This window comes from Prinia subflava, chromosome 3 (assembly GCF_021018805.1).
Source record: "Prinia subflava isolate CZ2003 ecotype Zambia chromosome 3, Cam_Psub_1.2, whole genome shotgun sequence".
NCBI lineage: Eukaryota > Metazoa > Chordata > Aves > Passeriformes > Cisticolidae > Prinia > Prinia subflava.
The window spans coordinates 46885533-46913437 of NC_086249.1; the positions used below are offsets into that span (position 1 = coordinate 46885533).

At 39.6% G+C, this 27905-nt stretch overlaps 1 protein-coding gene across 5 annotated transcripts in view; it reads left to right on the forward strand.

Moving 5' to 3' along the window:
• ENOX1 (ecto-NOX disulfide-thiol exchanger 1) overlaps nucleotides 1-27905 on the forward strand; it is a 360099-nt gene that overhangs the window by 265264 nt on the left and 66930 nt on the right. For all 5 annotated transcript variants that reach the window (XM_063392151.1, XM_063392147.1, XM_063392150.1 and 2 more), the window contains 2 exons: nucleotides 3502-3735; nucleotides 14347-14559. In XM_063392151.1, the coding sequence (XP_063248221.1) occupies nucleotides 3502-3735; nucleotides 14347-14559 (447 nt within the window). The remainder of the gene's footprint in view (nucleotides 1-3501; nucleotides 3736-14346; nucleotides 14560-27905) is intronic.

The window sequence follows — 27905 nt, forward strand, 5'->3', positions numbered from 1 at the left end:
GTTCTCTCTGAACTTAACACTCTGATCTAGATCCCCAGTTAGCCCTCAGCTATTGGCTGGTCCTCAGTATGGCAACACTCAAAGGTAAGTCAAGCCATGGAGTTTGCACTGGACTTGTGATATGAAAATACTGTTTGATTTTTATTTAGCACCTTCATTAAATTTTCCTGTTTCTGCTCCTTTAAAGTGAGGATCTTGGCAAGTTCCCAAAGTCTTTTCCTCTTCCATTGTGTGCAAACGTGAAATTAAAAATGACAAGCCAGGCAGAAAGTTAATGCTAGCTGCAGCTCTGAGCAAAGAGATGGGGAAAAAAAAATTCATTGCCCATGCATGGAGGGGAGGCAGTGCCAGGTGTTTCTCTCATACATTCAAACACCCTCAAATATCAATAGGGAGACATAGTATTGAAAAAAACCAAGCCTCCCAGCTGCCTTGGGGCTCAAAATTTTCCAGCACAGATGGAAATGTATCTCATGTACAAAATAGAGCCTGCCAGTTTTGCATGCCGAGTCCTTCTGGTTATCAACACATCAAGGAGTCTGTTCTTCACCAGCCAGGCCACTGGTCCTGGAGTGTCTCCAAAGCCTAATATATGAGGGTGCAAGAAGCCATCCTAAAGGCATTTGTTGTTTTTGTTAAGGGAAAGATGCTAAACTATGAGCATTCTGATCTCACTTGGAAGCTAACCCTGCTCTGGACTAGGTGATATCCAAGGTCCCATCTTAGCTAAGTTATTCCAAGTTTCTGTGCTGGTGGAAATCACCTGGCTGGCTGACCACCTTCAGTCTTTAGAGTTAAATGAGCAGTCACTTTTTTTTAGTGTAGTTCATGGTAAATTTCAAAAAATCTGTTAATTTGAAGACACAAACTGGTTTCCCAAAGGGGACCATTTGTCCAGTGCTACTGCAATGTACACTGTTCAGGTTTTTTTCCCATTTGCTTCAAAAATGAGGGCCACTATATTATAACACAGCTTTGCCAGTGCACACAAAACCTATAGATGCATAGTTCTTTTCATTAGTTCCTTATTCAGCTTATGTGAGGGCCCTTGAAGTCCACAAGAGTTTGCCTACTGCAGTGCTGTATTTCTGTCTCTGCCCATAACCATTGTGCTCCTGCCAATGGTGGTGAAAGACAGCAGGGGAAGAGGAAGAGAGATTGAGTCTTCCTGGAAAGTGCAGCCCAGCTGGGAGATCTAATTTTAGGTTCACGAGACCTGGCACCTTGGCAGTGTCCTTTGCATTGCTGATAGTGCTGTTCTGGCACAGAGCAACCACTGTGTGAGGAATGCAGCTGGCACGCCAAACTGGCGGGGAGCAGGGGGCTAACATTTGTCACAGTTATCAGGGTAGCTGCACCACTGACCCCTTTTGGCTGCCTCCTTTGTGCCTACACCTCTGTGGATAACACCATATAATTACACCCTCATTAGTTCAGAGCCCGGTTCTGAAAGGTCACCCACGCTCTTCTTCTGTTATGTCACACTGCACGGGGGAGTATCTGTAACTCTTCCCTTCAACACCTTGGGAGTAGAGCTACTTATATGGCCACAAAAAGCTTTTGAGGGAAAAGAGTGGTGTTTACTTCTCTAAGCTGGAGAAAGCAAAGCCAAGAGAAATTTAAAATAATAAACAGTCCCCTCCTTTGCCACTCCTACAAGATCCAGTTTTACTTCACCCCAAGCCCCTGAAACTTTGAGACCAGATTTGGTAGGTTCCGTTGGTACCTACCAAAACCATTCCTTGATGAAGCAGTTTTTTATGCCTTCTGGTTTTGAAGGACCTCTAAAACATTTAGCTCATGTTTTTTATCTGGGTTTGGGCTCCTTGCTGGACAATGAAAGTCACATCTTTTCCTCACCTGCAGACTCCTTAGCTGAACTCCACAAGATGTTTGAAATGAAAATGCCAAATGAAAAGGCACCCAAGATTATTTTTTATTTGAAAGATCACTGCATATATGGATATTTAACATCTTTGAAGTTATTGTCTCACGTGTGCTGTAGTACAGACAATCCCTTTTATTCATACAGCAGGATGTTTTTCCAGCAGTAAAACAGAGTATGCCTAGACACGCATTTCTAGAAGGATGTGCTTAATCCACTACACAATTCTTAGCTTTGCTGTTCCTGGAGGGAGCTCAGAACTGAGTTTTGACTGTGGTGGTGAGGTGCTAAAGCTCTCAAAACCACAGGCAAACCACAAGACTGGAAAGTAGGTTCTCTTGGATTGCAGATCAAAAACAGCAAACACCATTTTTCCTGACATTTTGAATAGAAGTTTTCTCTCCCTGGAGTTATTATGCAGTGGTTGCAGTAGTGTGCATTTCTGAAGAGCTTCCTGTGTGCCAGCTCAGCACAGAGTTCATCTCTACAGCATCCCATCATTTGGGAAATCTCTGCTGGGCTGTTGCGTGTTGGCATGAGAAATTAGAGCTATCCTGTGTAGACTGATTTTTACCCACATTTTGCCCACATCTGAAGGCTCTGTTTGAAGCTTTCTACATAGTACTTTCTCACACTTTCTCTGAGTTGTTAAAAGTTAGACGAACTGCTCTGTGATATATTTGTGCCTCAGAAACAAAACTTGGAAAAAAGACAGGTGCCCAAATACAGGCACAAAAAGCTCCTCTTATAGCTTTGGCATGATTTTTTTTTGACCTCTGACAGTAGTCAAGGGGTTTAGTTCATAACAGGGCCCTTTTGTACTGCTGCATAGTTCTTAAACACTTTGCAGTGTGCTAACTTTAGAATATTTTCATTTCATTGTTTGTTCTGAAAGGAATCTTGCAAATGCCTAATAAATCTGTCCCTACTTTAGAAATTACTTTAAGGAATTATGAACTCAAGTAATTTGTAGGTGATTTATATTTGCTGCTAGATTATTTTCACTGGGGAATTTGAAAATAGTGGTTCCAATTGTGAAGTCTCAGAATTTGAGATCTAGCATCACTCTAGTTATGGAACCATCCTCTTTGTGGCATGGGAATTTATGTAGCACAATTTTCACGTTCACCTATTTTAGAAAATTCGGCTTTTCCCCATACTTCCAATTCCTTTGGCAGGGTGGAGAAAAAAAATAGACCGAACATGATCTCAGCAAGATCAGGGGAAGAAGGACTCCCCATTCAGACTAAAACAGATGCATTTTAAGTAATTGTTTTTTGTTTGTCTGACTTTTGTGCTTTTAAAAGTTGGGAACATCAAGTGGAAAAATTATGTATTTTGAGAGACTTCTAAACAGAAATGTAGGTTCTGTACCTTAGGGTTGATTTTCAGTTCATCTACTAGGTGACAGGTGGTACAGGAAATTATAAAGAAAAATGAGTGGATGAATGTTTATCTTCTTGTGAAAAACAAGGTGATTGATAGATATGGCATAGATATATGGGGATCTGTTAATGTACGTTTTTACCTGGCTGCATTTGAAAAGGGTGGAAAAAAATGAAGAGAAATTTAAGGAAATAAATCCTGCAACAGTTAGTTCTACTTGTTGATTTCAGGTTACCGCATGAGATTAGGATCTAGCACAGACAAAAAGGATTCAGGTCGCCTTCATGTAGATTTTGCTCAGGCAAGAGATGACTTTTATGAATGGGAATGCAAACAAAGAATGCTGGCCAGAGAAGAACGCCACAGACGCAAAATGGAAGAAGACAGACTGCGCCCTCCTTCACCTCCGGCAATAATGCATTATTCTGAACACGAAGCTGCTTTGCTGGCTGAAAAATTGAAAGGTAAGCAGCATTTGCTACTTCTGAGTTTATTATTTCTTAAAAGCAGGAGCCGTGCAGAGGCCAGAGCAGTGAAGCTAGTTTCTCTCTGATGTGTTTCATTACTTGCCCTGTTAGCTTTCCCCCCACTGAAATGACTTTCTTTGCCATTTCTATGCCAATGGTAATGATACTCACCTACCTGCTGAAAACGCATTACACCTGTCTATCTACCTGTGCTTTAACAGCTAAAACGCAGCCTTCAAAATGCTGCAGATGGTTTCTTTTTCTTTTAAGTAGCTGCCATCATATCTCTTGGAAATACTCTTACAGTAAGACAACCCATTGCAAGTATCCTTCTTCATATGAAAGGCCTTATTATTAAAATTACTTTAATCCTCAACATGTAGGTTAGTCCATCACTTATATTTGACTGTCCCTGACATTCAAATTGCCCTCATGAGCTGACACAACTTATCTCTGACACACGCCGTCCATTCCTTCACTCCCTCTTCAGGGTTAGAATTGTTTGTGCAGGATAGTGTCATCTTTTGATATGTGTTTGCTTCCTTGTTTGTTTTTTTCTAGGTACATTTACTGAGTTAATATTTTTCAAGGGTGCACTTTGAGGATTCATTTTATTTTAATGGCTAACATAAACAGTAAGAAGGAAAGAAATAAAGTTATTCATGGTAACAAAATTTAAAAGTAATATCTAGCAAACAACTCTTCACACTGTTTAGAGTTGTATTTATTTTCATCATGTGTTTAGCAGTTGTGTTTGGCATTCTTTTCCCCCATGATGGCCAAGCACATTGCTTAACTGTGTGCCAGGTCACAAGAAGCTGTGATTCTTGCCACTATTTCAGAACTATCTGGATTAGGCTTAGACTATCTAGCTGTCATCACACTGGTCTCTGTTCTAACTATGAAACTTGTTTGGGGAGCCGAAGAAGGACAGTGCAAAGTGTTTCATCCTTGGAGCGTGGAGCAGAGATGCACCCTGCTGTCTCTCTGAGTACTGCATTGGTTGCTGTTAGTTGTCCCCACTAACTCAATCAGTTACTAGTTTGGCTGACTCCCATCCCCACCAGATACACTTCTCCATAAAATAATTCATTAATCTACCTGATAGATTGGTAAAATAACCCAAATGACTGATAGACCAGGAGAAAAGAGGCCCTAATATAAGAAATTTTAATTTATACCTAGCTTCCAGTCCAGTTTTAGATCATCTGGTTTTAGTTGAATATTTTAGGAGTTAATCTTTTGTAGGGAAGTTTTTTCTTTATGTAGTAAGGCCTATGGGTTTCCTGAACTAAACCAGAAAATGCAAGAAGTCTGGACAATTTCTTCCATATGGCTAGTCATTGCTTGGGGCAACTGAATGTGGGTTTTTGCAAGATGTTTAAGATGACTATATTTAGAAGGACTTTTCTTTTCATTATGGGAAGTTTCCATACTTAATTAAAATCTACTTCAAGCATTTATGTATTTGGTTCTCCTAAGGGAAATTTAACCAGAGCTTGATGTATATGCTCAAGTTTAATATAATTTTTTTTTAGCACAATATAGACCAACACTATGTGCATAACTGTTTCTCCGGAAATAAACTTTCAACAGTGTACATCATTAAAAAAAAAAAAAAAAAAAAAAAAAAAAAAAAAAAAAAGAGGTAAGTGTATTTTTTATTGGTTGAAAAAATCATTAAAATCCAGCAAAAGAATATATTGCAATTTTAAAAGTTCTGCTAATTAACAGTTGCCTTGTTGTGAGATTAAAGACTTAACTACCTTGTATCTGTACAGGTAGTTAAGGGTGGAGAATGCACAAAAGACACTTCTCTTCTCAGTGGGCATGAGTTGTACCCTGTTCCGGGTAGTAAATAAAGCAGAGCTGGGCTTCAGTAGCTGTACAGGTCTACTTTACCTTTCCTATGGCATCACTGCCAGTATCTGTAAAACAGTCACGTTAAACTTTATGGGCTCCCTTGGGCAGCATGGAATCACCACGTGGGCTTTTTGTGACACCCTAAAAAAATGGAGTAAAGCAAAAATAAAGAAAATTCTTCAACTCTGGCGAAAGGCAGTTCATGTAATAGAATCATGCAATCATTAAGGTTGGAAAAGACCTCTAAGATTGAGTCCAGCCATTCACAATTTAAATGTGAACTTCAGTGAAAATAGCAGAATAGAGAGAGAGAGAGAGAGAGGCAGAGACAGAGAGAGACAGACATAGACATACACATATACACAGACACTCACAGAAATATGTAAAACTTGGAGTTAAAATCTCAGGTCTCTGCATTATCACCACATTTGCACTGCTGCAAAAACCTGGACAATTCATCCTAAAGTAAAGAAGGATCACAATATATCTGCACTGGACAGGATTTAGCTTGAAAGATCGGTTCTTCAGCAGATGCTCTGCAGTTGTTTTCTTAAGGAAAGCCATGACCTTGCTGTGGTGCCCACTCCAAAAGACTCCTGAACTCTGTTGCCAGCTCATGAGACAGAGCTGCAGGTGCCCAACATGCAGGCTTCAGCTCCTGCAGTGCCTCCAGAAGTTCACAAAACAACACTAGCTAAAAACCAAGCCAAAATAACTAAGCACGTCTCTACCCAAGATACTGCTTTGCAACCACAGATGTAGATAACTTGGTCTGAATCCAAACAACTTTTGTTGTTAAAATAACCTTGGAAATAACCTTCCTGAGAGCAAGCAAATCTTATGGTGAGCAAAGATGAAGTAGGCTTATCAGCCACTCCCCTAATGTGGTCTAGAGATTTACTTAGTCTGTAGCAGAGGTGACAATATCTTTTTTTCACCTTCTGCAAACTGCCGCATATGACTAAGAAATCGTTGTTGTTGTGTAACAGACTTGGCTGGGAACTCTTGCCCCAGTGTTGTAAGGATGTTCCTATTCCTCTGGTGTGCTGAAGTCACCTGTTACAGCAGTGAATGTGAGAGAGAAAAGAGGAACTTTTGTGCTAGTTGGAAACAGAAGTTCATTGTAAATTTTCAGCCAGGTAGTCTCAACTGGTGTGGAGCTTCACAGAACAAAGGAATCAGTTCTTCGGTGACTGGGCCTGGGAATGCACTGCATGTGAGGCCTCATTTACATGAGGATTTATGACATACTCTCCATTCCCCGAATCCCTTCATATCTGCAAAGAAGTTTATTTGAACCCTTGATTTTTGCAGAAATCAAAGAAACTCTTCAAACTATGGACCAGCTCAATTTTTCACCACTTTCCAATTCAGTGTGTGGCAAACAGTGTTGGTTTATGTGTATCTCCCTTTCCTTTTTTCCTTTTTTTTTTTTTTAATTTTATTAAAATCCTCAGTACTCCTGCAAGTGAGTAAGTCCTTAAGGCTCTCCTTGTTGGAGTATGGACTTTTTTTCCTGCACCATTCATGTTATTAGCCTGAGCCTCGATTATCAGAATGAAATGGGCTCTAGCATTCCAACATGAAGAGCATGAGCAGCTTCTAATCTGTATTTCCTTGAGGAAATACCTCAGTAAATTCACAGATGTGAATTCTGGGAATCCAAGGTCATTTACTATGAAGTGCAAATGTTATTTACTTTCTTAAATAGCCTTTGAAAATAGACCCTGAGTTCTTGTTTTGACAAAACCAGCAGAATATTGTGTCTTCTGCAACTACACTAGAAAAAAGTGACTTTCACTTTTTCTGGTTCATTGCAGCATTTCTGTGTGTCTTTGAGATTTTAGTTCCTCAGTGTTAAATCAGATGTGTTATTACTGCACAGTGAAATGTGTTGGTAGATATTTAAGTTCAAATTTGCATGCTCTGACATCTGTTTTCCTGGGTGCTTTATAAGCAGTTAAGTCATGTGGTGCCCAGAACATGACACAACTGGAGATAGGATGAACCTTTTAAGGGGAATGCTGCTGTGTCAGGTGCATTGGAACAAAACATTTTAATCTGTGCTTATGACATTTGCGTTTCAAAGCAGAATTTCAAACATTATGGTTTTCTTAATTCAAGCATATCTGTAGCTAATGGTATCATCTTCAGAAATCACTTCCTGCAAATAAGATCCTTTAAAATGCTACATCTGTCTTACTTGCTGCGGGTAGCTAAATAGTTCTATCACCTAACAAAGGCATCTCTTTATATCTGAATATCTGTTTTTTAAATATTTTGAGCAAAGGAGACATAAATATCTGGGACTTATATACAATACCCTGGAATTCACCTCCTTTTTTAATATAGTGTTTCTTTATGAACGTGGGGATGTTATTCATATAGTTTTTCATTTTAAGAAATATAATTTAAAAATTGAGAAGCTGCTCCTTTGCCAGGCACTGTATTATCCCCTGAAGAGAGCACAGATTGGAAATTTAAATAAATAGATGACAGTTACAGTAGAATGAACTTACCAGGGATGTGCCTTGCACAAGACTCAGGTAACATCAAGCCTGACAGTCTCAACTCTTGCACATCGTTTGAAATATAAACAACATTTAATTGCTTGGGAGATAAGGTATTTCACTAAGAAGAAAAATACACTGCTTTTATTATCACCCTGCACTTGGGAGCCAGACTGGTGGAGCACTGCAGAAACAGTGCAGTGCAGGGAGGCAAGTCTCAGCCAGAAGGGATCTAATTCAGTGCAGAGCTACGTCAGAAGGGGAGGCAAAGTGAGATCCCATGAACAAATCCAGTGAATGCCAGGTTTAAATGCTGAGACTCAGGACCTTTTTTCAGCACTTGTTTTTTTATTAGTGGTATATCAGGACAGGGCCCTAAAACAGACGTGTTGTGACACTTCAGCATCAAATCTGTTCACTCACCCTTCCTGATTTCAGATTATCATTTTCTCCTTCCTTCTTCCATATGCTGCTGACATCTGCTGTGGCACAATACATCTGGCTCCGAGAGCCTCGCACAGGGGCTGTGAGCAGGCACGGTGCGAGGGCACTTTTGTCTGCTGGCAGAGGAGCATAAGGTGGGTTCAGCTATCAGCAGCCTGCTAACACAATTCCCTGGGCACCTCCCTCCCAAAGCCTACAGGAGGTACACCCACTGCTCAGTGCATTACTGAAAGCATCCTCCCTCACCTCAGCTGTATTGTATCCATTCGGATTTTGAGGTTTTAATATAAACCCACTGGATTAAATGTGCCACACTGCAAAATGACTCAAGTTAGTTACTAAGAGCTGGGAAATGGCAGCTCACTGATCTGAAAGTTTGTGGTGTGATTTTGAGAAATAAGGAGGAAACTCAATACCCTTATAATTACTTTTCATTGGAAATAATGGCATCAGCAGGGGGAGATAATGGATTTCTGTGTCTAACATGAAACACCCACCCCTGGAAGAATATTGTGTGATTTAATTTGAAAGAAAGAAAGATTTTGATTATGTAGGGGGGAGAAACTACTTTTTAATATATCTTTTAGTGAATATATGTGTATTTTTATCAAATCTAGTGTCAGATAGACATTTGTTACATAACTGGAAAAGTTTCTTTGTTACAGCATGCAGTTAAGTCTATTTTAAAAAAAACTAAGGTGGTTATTAATCATTTTTTAAAAGAACCCTTTGGCAGTAAGAATTTGTATTTTTTGATTATCACTTGTTATGCAATGCCACTGGGTTAAAAATGTTATTAATCCCAAAAGTACTAGACTGATGTGTGTGATGCATGGCACAATTATATAAGGGATTGGAGCAGGAAAAAAGAAGGTGAGGGTAGTAGACTGAAGAGTTGTGTTTCTAGGTCACTGGCAGGCACTCAGTACAGAAGAAGCTCTTAAGCCAAGAGAAAAATAGGTTGTCATTTTGGCACCAAGAGTGGTGTGTGCTGGGAAGTAAATTGTTCCCGATGCACAGGGGAGCTGGGCTGAGCCTGCTGATGAGAGAGGTTAGTGAACCTTTTCTCTGACCTGATTCACCCACAGCAGTCACCTCCTAAGGTTTATTCTTTTTTGTGTTGAATTCAGTCTTTGCAGCTTAGAAATCTTAGTTCTAGTTTAATAAATTATCGAGTCAGGACTCAGATTAAGAGTAACCTTGGCCATAGATCCTCCTCTGGCTGCGGTTATACGTCATCAAGAAGTTTGCATCCTGAACAGAACTGTGCCACCTTCCTGTTACAGCTGAACTGGGCCCACTTTGACAAACTGGAACTGGAGTCTGAGCAGCTGAGCAGCTCCAGGCAGAATGAGGGCAGTGTAGCCATGAGCAGAGGAGTAGTGCTGAGCATGGGGATGAGGCAGGGAACACATCTTCCCATGGCACTGCTGCAGCTGGAGAGGACAGGCTGTTAATCAGAGGCAAAATAAGAGGGACAGACCCACCACTCTCATCCTTTCTCTGCCTGCCCTGCAGCACAGTCATGCTCAGTGCTCACAAGACCACCTTCAAGGGATGTTTGTTAATTGGGTTTCTGCTGGTCAGGGCAGAACTTGGCATAAAGGTATACCTGCCACTTCCCATCTTACAGAAGGGCCAGAGGACAAATTAGAACATTAATTCATGCCAAAACATAGGCAAACAGCACAGGAGCTTTCTAGGTGGAGTCAATGGAGTAAAGACAAACAAGTCTGTCTTTTCAGCATGTCCTTGCAACCAAGGAGGATGAATTAGGGGAGCAAGATTAGGGACAAGAGATAATGTATACTGACTCTGGACAACACCATAGCCCAGAGGACAACATAGAAGGTTTGCTGTGATTTAGAGAGGCTCCAAGTGTTGTGTGAAATATCTCAAATACTTCTCAAACATCTGAGAAAGACAAGGGTTGAAAAGATGGTAACAAGGCTAAATGTGTAGCTCAGTGTTTGATCTTGTCCTAGCTAAAAGTCCAGCATGCACTGTCATTCTCGAAACACAGAAATATCAAGTTAGCTGTATTTGCAATATATCTACAAATGTAAAAATGTAGAAATAAGAATGTTTGAATGCCTGGCTTCAGAGTGATGGATTAGTCTATATCCTTTCTAATGGCTGAGACCTTAGACACCATCACCCAAGCAGTGAAAGCACCTTATGGAGGTGTTTAACACTGAGAGATAAATAGTCATATTTGAGCGTACTCTGAGCTGAATTCTGCCCTGTGTTACACCAGGGAAACTCTATAAACTGAAAGTAAAACCTCTGCTTCCAACACCTTTTCCCAGAATACCATTTTGTAACAGTTGTTGTCGTAGCTTTTTCAATTAAATGTTGATTCCAGTTGGGGTTGCTTAGAGATGGTCAAATTACAAGGAGAAAAATGCAAAATATTTGTCAACAATTATTCCCTTTTATCATAGAAGTATTCCCATTAACAATTTCCTGGTCATCTCTAGGGACGCATTTTCTTTTCTTTATATCTCACTTCATCTAAGCTGTGAGCTAGGATTTAAATGTCAAATATCTTTAGTTGATATAAGAGGAATTTGAAATATCTCTAGAGCCCCGTGAGTGAGTCCAGGAGCACCTGGAAATCTCTATCTACAGAGGCCCAGCCAGCCATCCTTGATGGATGGGTAATCTTCAAATGAGACGATGTGTCAGAGCTTGTGTTAGAGCTGCCCTTTACGGGGACACGCGGGGTGCAGGGGCTGGGTGGGTGCTTGCAGCAGGGGCACTGCGGGGTGCTTGGGATTACTCGAGCCAAACCTGTGCCTGTTGCAGAGATGTAGACACAGGAGCAGGCCAGCCCAGGCTCCCTTTGCAGCCAGGTGAGGGAAGCAAGCACTTCTGGAGCACAGCTCATCTCACTGTTGAACAGACAACAAAAACAGGACTGGTAATACCTCATTTGCTTAGAGAATGCTGTGGCTTAGAGGAGGAAAAAGCTCTCAGAGTAAGAAATAATTTGCCGCATGCTTATTTTAAAAGAACAATTACATATGGAAACATGTCTTATATAAAGGAATTTATTTGAAGAGTGTGTTTTTAAACAGTGTATAATTATGTGCATCCTACCATGAGGGAATAATTTTGAACAGAATTAGGACTTTTGTTTTATTTTTTTAATGAATGGCTGCAATCATAAGGCAGTTCGTGCTCTGTTTAAATTAGATTCCACTGCTGCATTTCTTCTACTATTTATCTACTAACTAAAAATGAACAATCTCATATAAAAATCTGATTTTCTAAGGCAATCTCTTCTTGCTCAGAAAGAGTCACTGTATTCTGGATGAAAAAAATGTTTTCGTGGTAAGTTACCTTATACCAGTCACTGAGTGAGCTCAAGAATATAAAAGTCAGAAATTAAGGTGAAATAAATTTTAAAACTGTAGAGAAAAGATTTTATTAACTAATGTGCTCCTGTTGTGCATATATTACCCTCTAGCATTTTTTAATGTAACTTCTAATTATGTAATCAATGAAGATGCTGATGTTTACCAATGAAAGGATTTTTTCCTGCTCTTTCAGAGCTGTGAATTAACTGTAACAGTCCCACAGACCTCTGCAGCTCCCTGGAAGTACAGTATGATGAAAACAGGTTTTCAGCATGTCCTTTTAAATGGGTAGAATCTAAGTGGCAGAAGGATGATATGTTTACGAACATCCCTTACAGACACCCACTGTGCCTGATGAAAACAAAATGAGGGGAGGGTGTTTTTATTTCATAGAGACTCTATAATAAAACACCACATAAATGAGTACTGGGGAGAGACTAAAACAAGGAAAAAGGAGGATGTTTTTGTGATGCTGATTTTCCTCATGCATGGAAACATGCTAACATTGCCAGAAACCATTACAGGTTATTCTTATTTTCTAGTGTAATTATAATAACCACTATGTTTCAGGGATAGGTTCTTAGCTGCATTGCATCTTTGACATCCAGTTCCCATGCAATTCAGCAGCCTGAAGATTTTGCCCAAGTCTTTTGGAGACCCTTATCCTTGTTTTTTCTTGCAGTGAAGAGGCTCTGCATGAGTCTTGTTTACATTTGGCTTTTCTGGGGTCTATATTCAGCCAACCTCACTCGTCAGAGCCACTTAATACATTCCTGCTGCATATGTATCCAGCAAAGCTCAGAAGTGGAGTTTAATCCAAGGGGACAATATGAAATGAAAGGATGCCCATCTGATTCTTCCTGCCCAGCGAAAATTAGTGGTGATAAGGAATCCCATGTTAATGTTTTACAACAGATACACCATTGTACACAGGGAGGGTGTTATGGGTTATTTTGCAATTTTTTTCTTGAGGGATCTTGGGTGAGCATGCCTATTCAGCTGTGGAGAGCAAATCTTATTGCTGTAGCTGAAAGCATGTTTCAGTTAATAAGATGTTAAAGATCAGGCAATGTAAAAATCTCTTCCTCAGAGGCTTTGGGAACAGAGCATGTCACTAGTCCTCTCTGTATTTTAGGCTACTCGCCTTCTAGGGAAGTGATTATTGTTTCAGAATAAAAGCCAAAATCGTCACTTAACAAATTTTTCATTATTCTTTGTACATGGAAAGTGGAGTTTTACAAACAGTGCCACGTTTCTGTATTCTGTAACACAGCTGGCTGGGTTTAGTATTTTCCAATTTTTGTTTTAAGTGTCTGTTGGTTATGACTACACTTCATCTTCCCACCATAACCGTATACCTTCTCCTGCAGAAAGGTATGCATACCATCTAAAATATATATAAAGAAATATAACCAAAAAGGACTAGATGAGATGTTTAAAATGAGTTGTTGAGAGATTGAAGTTTTATGGAATAAAATCCTGTTGAAAAATTATATTGAATTGCACAAAAATGGTTCCACAAGAAGACACTGTTGTAATAATATTTTCTTGCAGTTCAGTCTAAATGGGACTTAAAAAGAAATGTTTCCTCTTAATCCTGATGAAGCCTGAAGTGTAATGGATGCTGCACTTAGAGTCTTCTGAGGAAGCTGAGACCATGTCATAGGAAAGAAGATTACCTGGGGAGGGAGTCTACAAAATCTAGCCTTCAGTTTTGGCAGTCTTTCTGCAGAGAAAAACAACTTTCGTTACCTGAATAGTAAACAAGAAGCTGTGATCCAGGTGTTTTCCTGGATTCATCTGGAATCCTTTAAAAAAATATATAATGCAAAACATAAAACAAATAGTGCAAAACAAATAATGCAAAATTAATTCAGGCACATCATCTGTTCAAAGCAGTTCCTTGTAATTAATCAGTGTTTTGAGGAGGAATTGTTCAGCCTCAACATTGTTCCTTAATTAACAGCATGATGTTAGTGAAATCTGTTGACAGAAGTATGGCTGAGCCCAAGCTCCAAGACTGAGCTTTCAGCTGAGCAGATTGACACAGACACATTTTATTTCCTCAGTGAGTCCAGTACCACAGAAGTCTCCTCACTCCTGCTGTAAGGTCATTCCATATCACTGAATGGCTTAAGGGAGACTTTGTGAAAGTGAAGACTCAGGCTGCAGGGAAGGAGGAGAGGGTGCTTTTTATTGTGAGAAAGCTATTAAAATGAGGAGAAGACAAGTCTTGAAGGAAGATTTATGTAGTTTCACATGGCTGTATTGGCTTCTTACATCTGATAGAACAAAGGACACAAAAATTGCCCAAAATGATATACTGCAAGCAGGATTTATGGTGATTTTAATGTGACACGGAGCAGAAAATGTGTTCTCAGCAGGATATTTATGGCTGCAATTTGAAACCTGTGCTTTGATTGTTCTAGATGATAGCAAGTTTTCCGAGGCCATCACGGTGCTGCTCACCTGGATTGAGCGAGGCGAGGTGAATCGTCGCTCCGCAAACCAGTTCTACTCCATGGTGCAGTCGGCCAACAGCCACGTGCGCCGGCTCATGAACGAGAAGGCGGCCCACGAGCAGGAGATGGAGCAGGCCAAGGAGAGCTTCAAAAATGCCTTAACGGGGATCCTTACCCAATGTAAGTAACTCCCTTTTTGTCAGCGTTGTTGTAGTGATGGTGGTGGTGGTGGTAGTGGTTTTATCATTTTGCTTGTTTGTTTGGGGGTAAGTAGTTGCAATGCAGTCATGCTCTACTTCACATCCTATTCCATACTCTATGGCAGTTTGGAGGATCAAGGACCATTCCTAAGAACTTATTATTCAAGGTGAGCAAAGTTTCAGTAGTTTTTTTTATTAATAGATGGAGACGTGCTCTATTCACAGTGTCTACCGCTGTGTAGACATAACGCCTCAAGAATGGACAAGACAGAAGCCTCACTGCTCTGAGAAAAGATCAGGGGTTTTTTGAGAGAAGGGGTATGTGGCCTGTGTGTGGCAGCTACTTAACTAAGTCAGCTACAGAATAGAGCACAATTAGGTAGTTTTAGCCTGGGTTTAGGTAAAAGGCAGTAGAATCCAGTAACTTTCAGGGATATATTCACAGGTAAAGGCCATCTCCACAGCAGAAAAGAATGCTATACTGCTGCTGGCATCAGGACTGGTTGGCTGATACAGTGCTGGTATTAATTGGGCAGATAAACTCTTAAATTTCTAGTGCTGGTAGCTATTTCCTTAGTACAGAAATACAATCAATGAACTTACTCTAATGAGGTTCCCTCATAAGACAATGATCAGGATACATGCCTAGAAGTTTTCTTCAAAGGGAGGCGAGGCGAGGCGAGGCGAGGCGAGGCGAGGCGAGGCGAGGCGAGGCGAGGAGAGGCGAGGCGAGGAGAGGAGAGGCGAGGAGAGGAGAGGAGAGGAGAGGAGAGGAGAGGAGAGGAGAGGAGAGGAGAGGAGAGGAGAGGAGAGGAGAGGAGAGGAGAGGAGAGGAGAGGAGAGGAGAGGAGAGGAGAGGAGAGGAGAGGAGAGGAGAGGAGAGGAGAGGAGAGGAGAGGAGAGGAGAGGAGAGGAGAGGAGAGGAGAGGAGAGGAGAGGAGAGGAGAGGAGAGGAGAGGAGAGGAGAGGAGAGGAGAGGAGAGGAGAGGAGAGTATTAGGGAAAAAAAAGAAAAGGCAGGGAAAAAAAGAGAAAGAAAACTGATTTGATTGTTGGTGGGTTTTAACATGTTTACTCATGGCTTCTCAAGGAAGAGGCATTATGATACTCAGAAAGGTGAAGCCTGGAGCCAGCTCTCATGTGCCAGTTGAGAACAAAACCCAAGAGAATTTACCAGAAAGAGGACAGTGAAGTTGTTACACTGTAATTTCTGAATCATACCCCCAATCTATACATTAAATAAAAAAAGCCCTAAAGGCTTCTGTGCAATTTATTTCTGGTCCCTCAGTGGACATCCTTTAAAAGTTAGGGTTGAAGGCATAAGCTTGGATGGACTTGTCTGGCTTAGCAGAACAGTCAGTAAAGCTTTCTGTATAAGTGATGGAGAGCTCAGGATCTCAGAAGACCAATTCACTATAGGCATACATCCTAATTTAAGAGTTTAGATGCCAGAACTTAGAAACAAAGATTGTGGGCCAGAGACATTTGATTTCTGTGGACATATGTTCAGAGAGTAAATTTAAAAGACCAGCTAATTCCCTTGGTAATTTGCTAGGCAATATTGTCTTCTGTCTCAGCATCTAAAAGGCAGTGTGAGGCACAGAGATGCAGGCACCACGCGTGGCGTGCTGTTCAGTTCACACCAGGGCCTCCCTAGTTTTGTGTGCGACAGCCAGCTCTAGCATTCAGAAATGCCTTCTTCAGCTGCATTTAAAAAAGTCCCCCATTGTCAGCAGGCTGAACTTTAGTTAAATCAGTCTAAATTAGCCCATTTGTCACCAACTGTTGTAGAACATCTGTCACTTGGAAATAGAGATCCCTGTAGTTTCAGGTGGAAATTTGCAGTTTTGGCTATCTGTTTTGCTCCTGTAATGTGCTGAATGCTGAACTTACAAAACCAGAAATAGCTCTGGCTTCAAAATGTGAGTTTCCTGGTGCCACAGTAACAGCAGTGTCTGGAAGAAGAAAATTTCTGGCAGATCTGGTGTAGGAGGACAAGGTCAGCAAAAAGCAGCCTCAGGGAAAGGTGTTACTCTGTGATTTCATAAGAAAAAGTTTTACAAGCTTTCCAGATGTTCCCTATTGTTTCTTTTATAAACATCATAAACATTGGCCATTATTAGCAGTAGTATCTCTTATTAAAATTCCTTGCAAACTTGCTGCGAACAGATGGATGATGTTTTTCCTTTACATGTGGATATGCCTCAGATTGCTAAGCATGGAGATTCTGAAATGAGTTTCCCTTTTTCAAGGAAATTTGAACTGATCTGAGGAATTTTTTTCATGCATCTTTTTCCATTGTTGTTCCACAGTCCTGCATAATTGATTACAAGTTGCTTTATGAAGAATTTGAAAATATGAGATATCCAAAATAGGTGTGTGGGGCCTATTCTATTCTGCAGAGTGACAAAAACCCACTTCTGCTCTTTGGCAGTAAGGATCCAAAAGTCTAGTGTAATGCTGCAGCTGTGTGGCCATTTGACATAAATATTACAGTATTTTAAAAATATCATGTGGCAGTCTTCTCTCATGAACTAGGTCAAATGTCAACTCAGAGCTGACCATTCTGGGCTTTCTTTGCAGTCAGAAGAGAAAAATAAGAATCTCCACGGAATGAGTCATCAAACTGACCTCATGGTGCTCTTCCAGTGAGATGAATCATCCCTTGGACATGCCATTTTTTTCTCTGCTGCCCACAGAGGATTCACAGGGGGCCTAGCTCTGAACCAGATGTCCCACTTTTTACGTGCCTTGTTCAGAACAGGTTAATCCCACTTACTGTGTACAGCACTGATACAGACGGGCGTAGCATCAGAGAAGAACTTGGAGCTGCATAAAAATGCCAGCAATGAGTGTTATGGGGAGTGAAAAAGAAATAAAATTGGCTTCAAGTGCACTCACCTGGAACATACACACTCACACACATACACACACTGTCTTAGTGGGTTTCAGTAGAAAATACTTTCTTATTAATGAGGATTACTGTGACCAGAACATTTCATTGTATGGCCCAACTACTAAAGAAGTACAAGCATTGAAATCCTTGCTACAAATTTGTGCCTGGAGGTATTTAGGAGATTACTGAGCAGATTACCCCTAAAAATTTGGGTCAATTGCTCAGCACGTGAATTAATTACCTGATCAAGGTACTTGTGCCAGGATAATCAGTGAAATAAAGTGTATTACTGCTGTCACACCACAAATTTATAGTACCTGATTTAGGTGCTACAGGGAGTCTTAGCCTTGGTATTGTGCTTCTTCAGTTATTTAAGGGATAAAGAGAGAAAAATGTCCACTTCCTTTTTTTTATTAAATTACTTGATTTTTCTAGATTTGAATTTGTGCTTAAAGTATGGATTGTTTTCAAGGATTTTGGATAGGTCTGTCCTTGTGGTTTGACATCTACTTTACTTCCACATCTTGGATACATGTGACACTGCTCTCTGACTTTCCATTCATCTCTATTTCGTTTCCTCCCAAACTACCTTTTCAGCCTAAGGTTTACAGATGTTGATCCTCATGTTTAAGGAAAATAGAGGCCCTAGAGATATCCCTGTTGGGCTGTTGGTGTTTTTTAGACTACACCAAAGCTGCAATTACCTCCTCTGACTCTTTTCTCCATGCACTGTAAACTTTGCCTACCTCTTACTGAGATTTCAGACTATTTAATGCAATCTCCCTTGACAACACTGACTAAAGTACCTACAGGTGAATAAAAATTCCATATTCCAAAATGAATTTGATATCTAAAGAGTAAGACACACAAGGCAGTGGAAGTGTTCCAGCATACAAGTTCATAGGTTAAGCACACATGGTGTAATGAAGAGAAGTCCCCCATATATGGTTACTGAGCAGATGATGATATTCCATCATTTTTGTCCCTTTTACTAATGAATTAATAGACTTAGTGGACTCTGAAACCAGGTCCCCATCAGAGTCTATGACTCAGTCTCTTCTGTGCCAGTGGAGGAACAGTGGGAGGGTGGTTTTTATCATGGAGCCCCTTGGCCAGATTACTTGACACAGACTCATAGAATCAGTAAGGTTGGAAAAGACCTCCAAGATCGTTTCAGTCTAGCCTGTAAATGAGCACCACCATGCCAACTAAACCGTAGCACTAAGTGCCATGTCCAGTCATTTCCTAAACACTTCCAGGGATGGTGCCTTCACCACTGCCCTGGGCAGCCTGTTCCAATGGTTAACCACCCTGTCAGTGAAAAAAAATATTCCTGATGTCCGGGATGGATATGAACAAGGGGAAATAGCTTTAAACTGAAAGGGGGCCCATTTAGATTAGATATCAGGAAGAAACATAGTATGAGAGTGGTGAGGCACTGGCACAGGCTGCCCAGAGAAGCTGTGGATACCTCACTCCTGGAAATGCTCAAGGTCAGGTTGGATGGAGCTTTGAGCAACCTGGTCTGGTGGAAGGTGCCCCTGCCCATGGCAGGGGATTAAAACCAGATGATCTTTAAGATCTATTGCAAGCCAAACCATTCTATGATTCTATGGATTAAGAGATTATGCAGTTTACCTGTTTTGCCTATTGCTAAGCATCTTACTTGTGAAAAAGGAAGTGAAGCTAGATTCAACTTGGAGCTGATTCAGCAGCACTGTCCATTTAGGAAGATTCAAAGGTTTGGGGAGAAGGCTATGTGAAACGTGCCCCCTTTGGGGAATCTCACAATTGTCACCTTGAGTTTTCCTTTCCTTTCTACTAAAGGACTCCAGTGGTATATTAGATTACATTGACTTTTTATCAAATAGCTGTAGGTATCTGATATGAATTACACACCCCCGTCAGAAAAAAAAAAAAAAAAAAAAAGTAGTTAAATAATTCTGAAGGGAAAAGCATTCTCAACAGACTGAATAAAATCCTCCTCCTTTCAGGTTTCTTCATTTTCATTCTCTGATCTCCCTGGATATGATTTAATCTGTTTTAACATTATCGATGCCTTCACAGATAGAATCTGCTTTTTTATTATTAAAAAAGTAAGAAAAATGTCAAAAATCCTTTTTAGCTCTCTTCAAAAGAAATGATTGGCATCAGTTTTGTTTTTCAGGTTCACTTCAGAAGTTGCTCTCTTGCTTTAGAAAAGATAGAATTTACATTGATATAATGGTGATTGTTAAAATCACTGTCTCACCTGATTTGCTTTAAATTCCATACTCCCAAAAAATGTTCCCACTTTTTAGTATTCTCACAGTACTAAAAATGAAGCCAGTTTCATTACAGATATTGAAAGCATGCTGGTTAAAATTCTCTTAGCAGTCAGACTTTTTATATATAATCATGCTTTCCAGAGTATTTGAATTGCTCCACATTAATAACAACTTTTTAAAGGATTTTCCTGCTCTTTAATTGTCCAGTCTTACAGTCTTTCTTTCCTTTGCCACTGACTAATTCAAAAATATGAGCTTACTTTATGTGCAATTTTTAGGTCATCATTAAGCTCTTTGTGAAAGAGATTGAGTCATATAATGTGTTTTTACAGTGCAGCTCAGTTCTCAGTTGGTGTAATAGAATGCCAGTATAATACAAATAAAAACATTAATCATTCATGTCATTAGTTGCCACTATTACTTTCTACCTTGATGCATTTCTAAAATAGAAAAAAAATTAAGTACAAAATAACCTCTACAATCCATCCAGTTCCTTTTGTTAGCTCATTTAGTCACTGTGCTCTTGGCTTGTTTCTATACTGATAATTTGTCCAGTAAAGCTCAGCTGGATCTCTTTATTCTTTTTTCTCTTGTCCTTCTATCTATGAGATTTTCTGTCTCATATACACATGTTCCTAAAAGCATTTCTATACAAGATGATGTGGCAGTGGCAGAGAATAGAGATGAAAGACTCTATTTTTATTTTACCTTGCATTCTTGTAGTTCCTCCCTTTCTTTTGGCAGTATAACCCTTTGTGGTTGCAATTTGCACTTTTTCACATAGCTTATTCTTCTATGTTTCATTTTCTTTGAATTTCTGCATTCCTCCCATTGTCTGTGGCTTTCACTCCACCTAAATTCAATACAAATCTTGGTATCAATTTAAGCATGGCCAGAATTTCAACCGAAGCTCTTCTGTTATTTTTAAGAGGTTTTGTTTTTTAATGTAGTCCATTAAATATGCATGTTATTTTGCAGAAAAATAAAAGCACTGCATTCCAAGAGATTTCAGTCTATTTTGACAACTCATGCCACTTGTCTGGAATCTGCATTTCTCCTAGATGATGACACAAGGTTCAAGGCAAAGAAGCATGTGCTTTAATCACGTGGAAATATGGGCTTGGTTTTGACTTGCTGAATAGAGACGGGGTAAGGGCCAGATACGTCACAGAACTGACATGTAAATATTCTGTGGAAATAAAGAATGAGGGAAGAGACATTAGGCAAGGAAGGAAAGGTGGAGGTTTCACCCAAAAGGATGAGTTTTCTGTGCATAGCATGTGTTCTGCACATCTAAAGCTGTTCAGACTGCTTATAAATGATTGAGTAAATCTTATAAATATGAATAATTCTATGCAACTGTGAATGATTCAAATACTTGCTCCCTTCAATGTGCACTAGTCATGCTTTGTGTCAAATCACTGGATTATCCCAAATGGTGTGATTTGTGATAAAGGCAGAGATGTTATGAGGCAAGAAAAGAGTTTTGGAAAGGGATAGACTATGTGGGAGAGAAAGATGGACACACATAGAAGAAAAATGCAGAAGGAAGAAGTCATGGCAGGCAAGGAAACATAAGGTATGGCAACAAATGGAGAAGTAAATTTCACACCTAAAGGTGTATGAGACTATTTTTTATTTTGACTGCCAGAAGAGGCTATGGCTGTTGAAGCCTCCTTATCCACATCTTTGTCCTTTTTCTTCAATAAAGTAAACCATATTATGCCCCAAACACATATAGCCCTCCTGATGTCCCAGGAACATTTCAATCTGCAAGATTCCTGCGTAATTATTACTTCACTTAATGAGGCCTGCGATGGCTTAGTCCCATTTATGATGTTCCTACATTGCAAAGTTCCCTGGGAGTTCTCTTTTTGGACAGATTTACCAAAAATTGTAGTTCTCACTTTTGCTATTTTTAAATCTGAGAACTGAAAAGAAAGGTGTGCCTAACAATAAATAAAAGAAAGAACAGCTAATTAACTGCAGTATTTTGGGGATGGTTTATAATCTTGTTTAGCCAATGAAGAAAGCAACATTCATTTCATCTTCCTTTGAGTTGGTGGGGGGCAGTTGAGGTTTCTCTAGGTTTTTTTTTCTGATTGTCAACACAAGGTCCATAAAGTCCGTTCAGTAATGTAAGATGGTGGCATTGAAAGAGCAGGTACTGTACACTTGTACTTGCCCTTGTGTTGTGCTGATCTGATGTCAGGCTCCTGTTTGTTGAGAAATGACATGAAGGTGAAGTGGTCTTGTTGAGTCCGAGTGATTTATCACATGGCATGGCGCCAGCTCTTGCAGTTACACACCAAGCTGTCATTTTCTCTGTTGTAAATTAAACCGTGGTTTCACAACCTAAAAGATTTTCAAAGCTTAAATTGTAGACATTTTCTAGAAGTTTCTTGCAGGGCAAACTGAGATCTCTTTAATTTTTTTTTTTTTTTTTTAATTTCAAAGTCTAACAGGAAGTGTTCTATTTCTAGAACTTTCAATTGTTGATATACATACCTCAGACAAGTTACAGCACAGATTTCAGTATGAATCCTGTAAATTTGGCACTTTTAGTAACCCCATAATGCTCCTTCATCCACTGTGTCCCACTGGGTTTCTTAGCTGAAAGAAGGAGATAGGAAAACAATGTCTGCTCACACTGGGGTTTGATATTCTTACAAGACCAGAGGTTCTAGTAAGTGTTGTGGTATAAGTACTTTTTCTTGTTTGTTTGTTTGTCTATGTGGAAGGATCTCCTTATTGTGTTAGCAAGAATTATTTCTTCCTGCATCACCCAGGTACAGACCATTAACATTCACTCAGCCTCTTAATAACCCACACAAGCAGATTGACTAGGACCTGTCTGAGTCAGATGGAACAATAAGAGCATGAACACCAAGAATGAACCCAGACACACACCCTGCTCGTCTCAAAGCCTGTAGGCCTATTCAAAGGGAAAAGTAGAACTAATTTAGAGAGAGGACATTCTTTCTAGTATTCAGGTAGGTGAGACAAGGTAGAGGGAAGAGGAAAACATCTTTCTTCCTCTGGTAAGTCTTGTAATTGCTCTCTGCACTGCTGAGACCTCTATATGAGACCAGAAAAGGAGAGACTGCTAGTAATCCTGCTGACTCTGCCTGCAGGATTAAATTAAACTGAGCTGGGGCAGGCTGGCCCATACTGTTCAGCTGTTAGAAAGTTGTTGCTCTGGGTCAGCTAGTGTTTTCTCACAAAATGCGGTACAGTTCAAAGTTTGATGCAGGCCAAGTAGTTTCCCAGAAAAGCATCTTTTTGGGAAGAGAGAAGCACTGTTTCTGCAGGGACACTCAGCATGTTGTGCTCATTGGTTTCAGGGAACAAGGATGGTCCCTGGCTGGTTTTGATGGCTAGTACTGATGTAGTTATTGGTGGAAGGGCAGGTTGAGGAATGGCATCCTTGCAAGCTGACCGCCCACACAGCAAAACTATTTGGGAGATAAATCACTGCAGGGACCATTCTCTCTGTCTGTCCAAAAAGGTGGAATCTGGGGATTTAATAATCAAGTCCTATGGTTTTCTCCTTTATCATGTTATGTCTTAACACTTTGTCTTAAGGAACCTTCAGGCATCTGGGCAGCATGCAGACCAAATTTCTCTGATGCAGTTGCAGATAAGTGTGGATATTTTTTAAAAAAGTTTTTTTTAAAAAAAACACAGCCAAACACAAAACCCCAACAAAACCAAAACAAAGAGAGACAGCTATGGCATTTATTTGTGGCAGGTGAGATATTTGGCATAGCTGTCAAAACCTGTATCTTCATTACACAAATCTATAATGGCCTTTGCTTATATATCCAGCTGTGGTATGCTTTACTTTAGGACCCATCCCTTGCATTATCTTCAGTCTTCCCCAGGGAGATATTTCTAACTCTTATGTGTTCCTCTGCTAGTCAAAGGCAATCACATCTGTCTCTCCATCTGTGGCATGTGAATTGAGTAACAGGAAGAGGCTGCAGGTTTTCAGCTCTAAAAGTGAGAAAGGCAAATTCTTTTTTGAAAGTAAACAGTACCATAACCAAAAGAATGAGTGTTTGGCTCAAATTAATTAAAATAATACATGTTTCATTACTCTGCAATCTGTCTACCATTTCTCTTACTAATGTCACATGTCATTTACCTATGCACAGTTTTAGCCTTGGACTTAATGCTAAGTTCTGTTCAGTTCATTACCAAATGCCTTTCAGGACTTATGCAAAAAATATTCTCTTCCCTGTCCAAAACTGACCTGGAGACTAATTCATTCACTACAGCATCTAGCCTTGACTACTGTAATTCCTTGGCTGGCTGGGCTTGGAGCCAAATCAATTGGCAGACTGCAGCTTAGTCAGGATTCAGCAACAGGGCTTCTGACCCAAACCACGCCGACTCCATATCCTCCCTGTGCTGGGACTCTATATTTGAAAAGCCTGTTATACATTTACTGTAACAGTTTCCTTTACACTATAATTTTATGGGTGGAATTTTTCTTTTACCCTTCCTGTCAACTGTCGCACTCTTACAGAATTTTTCTGTGCTAAATTGCCATATATTCTGCTCTGATACTTGCAGTAATTTAGTGCAAAGCCCTTTTCATCCTGTGTCCTTAATTGGTGGAATTTGGAGTAAAATTCTACATGAAATCCAATTGTTTTATCTGCCAGCCAAGACTTTTGTTTTTATTCTAATGTGGTTTTTTGTTTACATTTCATTTCTTTTTTCTATAATAAATTACATGTATTATGAAATATATTATAAAATAATATGCATGGCATCTTATCATGTAATAAGCAAAGGAAAAATTGAGTACTTCTTAACTCCTGAACCCAGAGATAAATTTCAGCCTTCACTCAATCATGTATTTAAATAGCCTGCTTGGTAAATGTAATGCAGGGCAAAAATGTTCTCTCTGCCTCTTAATCTGCAGATGAGGCTACACTTTGATTCTCATTTATGTCTGTTTTTCTTTGGTAGTACGATTTTCAAATATCCTTTAACAAATATTTTCTTGTCCTGGAGATATTCTAGTTTTCCATTTAATACAATCTTTTATGCAATTTCTGTAGGCATTGTTTAAGGGATTTTTGCTGGTTTTTTCTGGTTGCTTTTACATGTATACTTGACAGCAATACTTTTTCTAGGTAGCATTCTTTACGGCAGCAGAAACCAAGGCTTAAACTTTCTATTAATATACTTACTATAAGCTGGCACCTCTAATAAGGTGTATTGTAGTTGCATTACATTTGTTAAACATTGGCACTTGCATATCACTCCAGGCTTAGTTGTTTGGGTCTTTCTAATTATTTATAACACAGCAGAAAAACAATTAGATAATAATCCTTTGTCCAAAACATGCCACATAAATTAGCAGCCACAGAATAAGTCATTAGGAAAGATGCAATAACTTACATCCTGTAAGTTATATTGATGGGAAAAACATGACCTGTTATGGACCCTTCCAGAACAACGTGGTTTTTTAAATCCTAATTTAGTAAGTAAACAGCTTTGCATATGGTCAATGAAAATTTGATATAGCATAGAACTCACTAACAGATGTTTGACAATGAATATTTCATGTTACTTAATAATTCTACTTACCAGTCATAGTTGACACTGCAGTGCATTCTGGAGTTCAAGGTGCCCTAGAGAGATAGATGTGACCTGTTATATAGTTTTGGAAATTTCTTCCTGGAGATCAGAAAATAATCTGAAAACCATGGTCAGCGGTGAGACTCAGATTATGGATGTATCAGCCCAAAATCTGGGACCTCTCTTTGGCCCAGTTTTATCCAGACACAGACAAAAAAGGAGTTAACTGGGGAGTTTCTCAGCTGATATTAACGTTTCATGGCTTCTCCTTAGGGGTGAATCTACCACTCCTATGCGCTATGTGCTGCTGGATCACTTACCCATACAAATTTGGTCCTGATTAAGAGTTGGTACATCATGTCTTGTCTTCCAGTTTTCCAGAGCACAAGCCTTATGCCAGCTTTAGGCTTCCAAGGTATCTATGGGAAAATAAATGAGTCTTGGTGCAACAAGAACAAATGTGGCAGGGCAGGTTTACCTTGAATTGCCATCTTATAGAATGTGAATGCAGGATTTTGGTGCAGCTCAAAAAGATGTGAATGCACTTCCCTCTGCTGTCAAGCCATGGCCTTGGCTGCTGTATAGCTCTAATGTAATTCTTGGAGACCTTTTATGTTGGAATTTGCAAAGCTTTGTAGCCTAGATCGCTGTGAATATTGAAATTGTTGTACATACACTGACACTTTCTTTGAATAGAGCACTGGTATGTTGGTCCTTGATACATACTAATTTAGTATTCTCCTCTGCATTTTTCTTTTTATTATCCCTTGCTGTCTGTTTCATAAATTTTTTTTATATGCCTTGATTTTTAGCATGTTGTACTCATACCATCCTACCTCTTGTCGCTTTTTTACTTCCAAAAGTTTAAGTAAGTGAAGAAGATCATTTTAATACTCACTTTGTCTTCTTCAGTTATACAAGAATGGCATCTTCCTAGCTTGTGTTTTCATTGAGGAAAGTTTCTGAAATGATCAGATAATGACTTTTGATAAATCTTAGCACCTGTTCACATAATGGAAATTAAATGCTTTAAAGTTCAAATGTTTTTCAAAATTCATATGATCTTATTAATACTTATTAGTGGAAAATGGCAAACCAGCTCTTCTTCGTATCTTTGTGAATCTTTTCTACTTGAATTTCCACTTGCAAACTGAAAACAGATTGTTAATTAAGCAAAATTTTCTGAGCACCTGGGTCATCAACAGAATGACAGTAATTAAATTCTAGTCTCAATTTCTATACACATAATAATAGAGTGCTTTACCATTTTCATTCTTTTCAAATTAATTGAAAAATATACACAGTGTTATTTCCTTGATACATCCCCTCTTCAGTCTAAGCAAGTTCTAATGGGCTGAAATTAGCATGTCTACCTTTAAAAGTTAAATGGATTACAAATGGATAAGATCATCACAGTAGGTCTGAAGCACTTTATTGTAAACTATCTATACATATTCGTTTTAAAAGAAAATGAGCTACAATTATTTTCTATGACTTTAGAAGGTAATTAATCATCCCTGAAAAAAAAACTTCCATTCAAAATGTTGTAATCTTCTGGAATATGAAAGCAACCTTCAAAAGTGGTAAAAAAACAGAGAAGAAATTTGCTCAAATGAGAGAGATTAATGTTCTGTTCTAGAGGTGAAAGATACTGCTTTAGTAGGCAAGCTCACCATTTTAGGAAGGCTAGGTTGCTATGTATAACAAGATTCTCTACATCTCTTACTTAAGAGAGGAATGAGGGAAGTTCTAGATAAGTAAGATAAGGGACCAGGGCAGAGGGTGTCGCACCCCTGCCACCACTTTTCAGTGAGAGGAGCAAGAAGGGTGCAAGCTGCGACTTGATAAAGAAAGGACATTGTTTCCACCCAGGAGTTTAAGGAGATAGATAGCAAAGAACCTTGTCAAAAGAGTAGAAGCATTTTTCAGTTCGACTTCATAGGTTGGCACAGCTGCTCGTTCAGGAGCACAGCCGAGGTTGTTTTGTAGAAAATCTGGATTTATTGGTGTTTTCTTCAGTTATTTGTGCTGGGCCAAACCATTTTTAGGCAGGTCACTGTTGTGGAAAGGCAATTTTGCTTGTAACTGAAGTGAAGAAAAAGACTTGAGAGAAAAGCTTTCTCAACTGAGTTGAACAAATAGCTAAAAACTTGAGGATCTTAATTCTCCTAGATAACTGATATTGGCATTTGGCTTTAGAACAAATTCATTAGGGTTGAATGAGGATAGCCCATTTCACATCTGTTCTTCATCTTATATGAAAGAAAGAGGTGTCTGTTCATGTAAGTAACATAGGCCATGGAGGCAGCACTGATCTACCAGAGGTGAGCCCTTTGATACTGAATGGAGGAGAAGCAGCAGCTGCAGCTACAGCGTGCAGGGTTGATGTATGGCTTGGCCCTTCCCACCTGCTGACAAGCTCCCACTATCAGGTAGTCACCCTTCAGAGCAGAGCCTGCCTGCCTTCCATGCTCCCGTTCGTGCAGCCCGTTCGTCTGTGCGCCACTGCCGCGGGGGAGCATGTGCCAGGTGGATGTCTCGAGGTCATTTCTGTGGTCACACACCTATA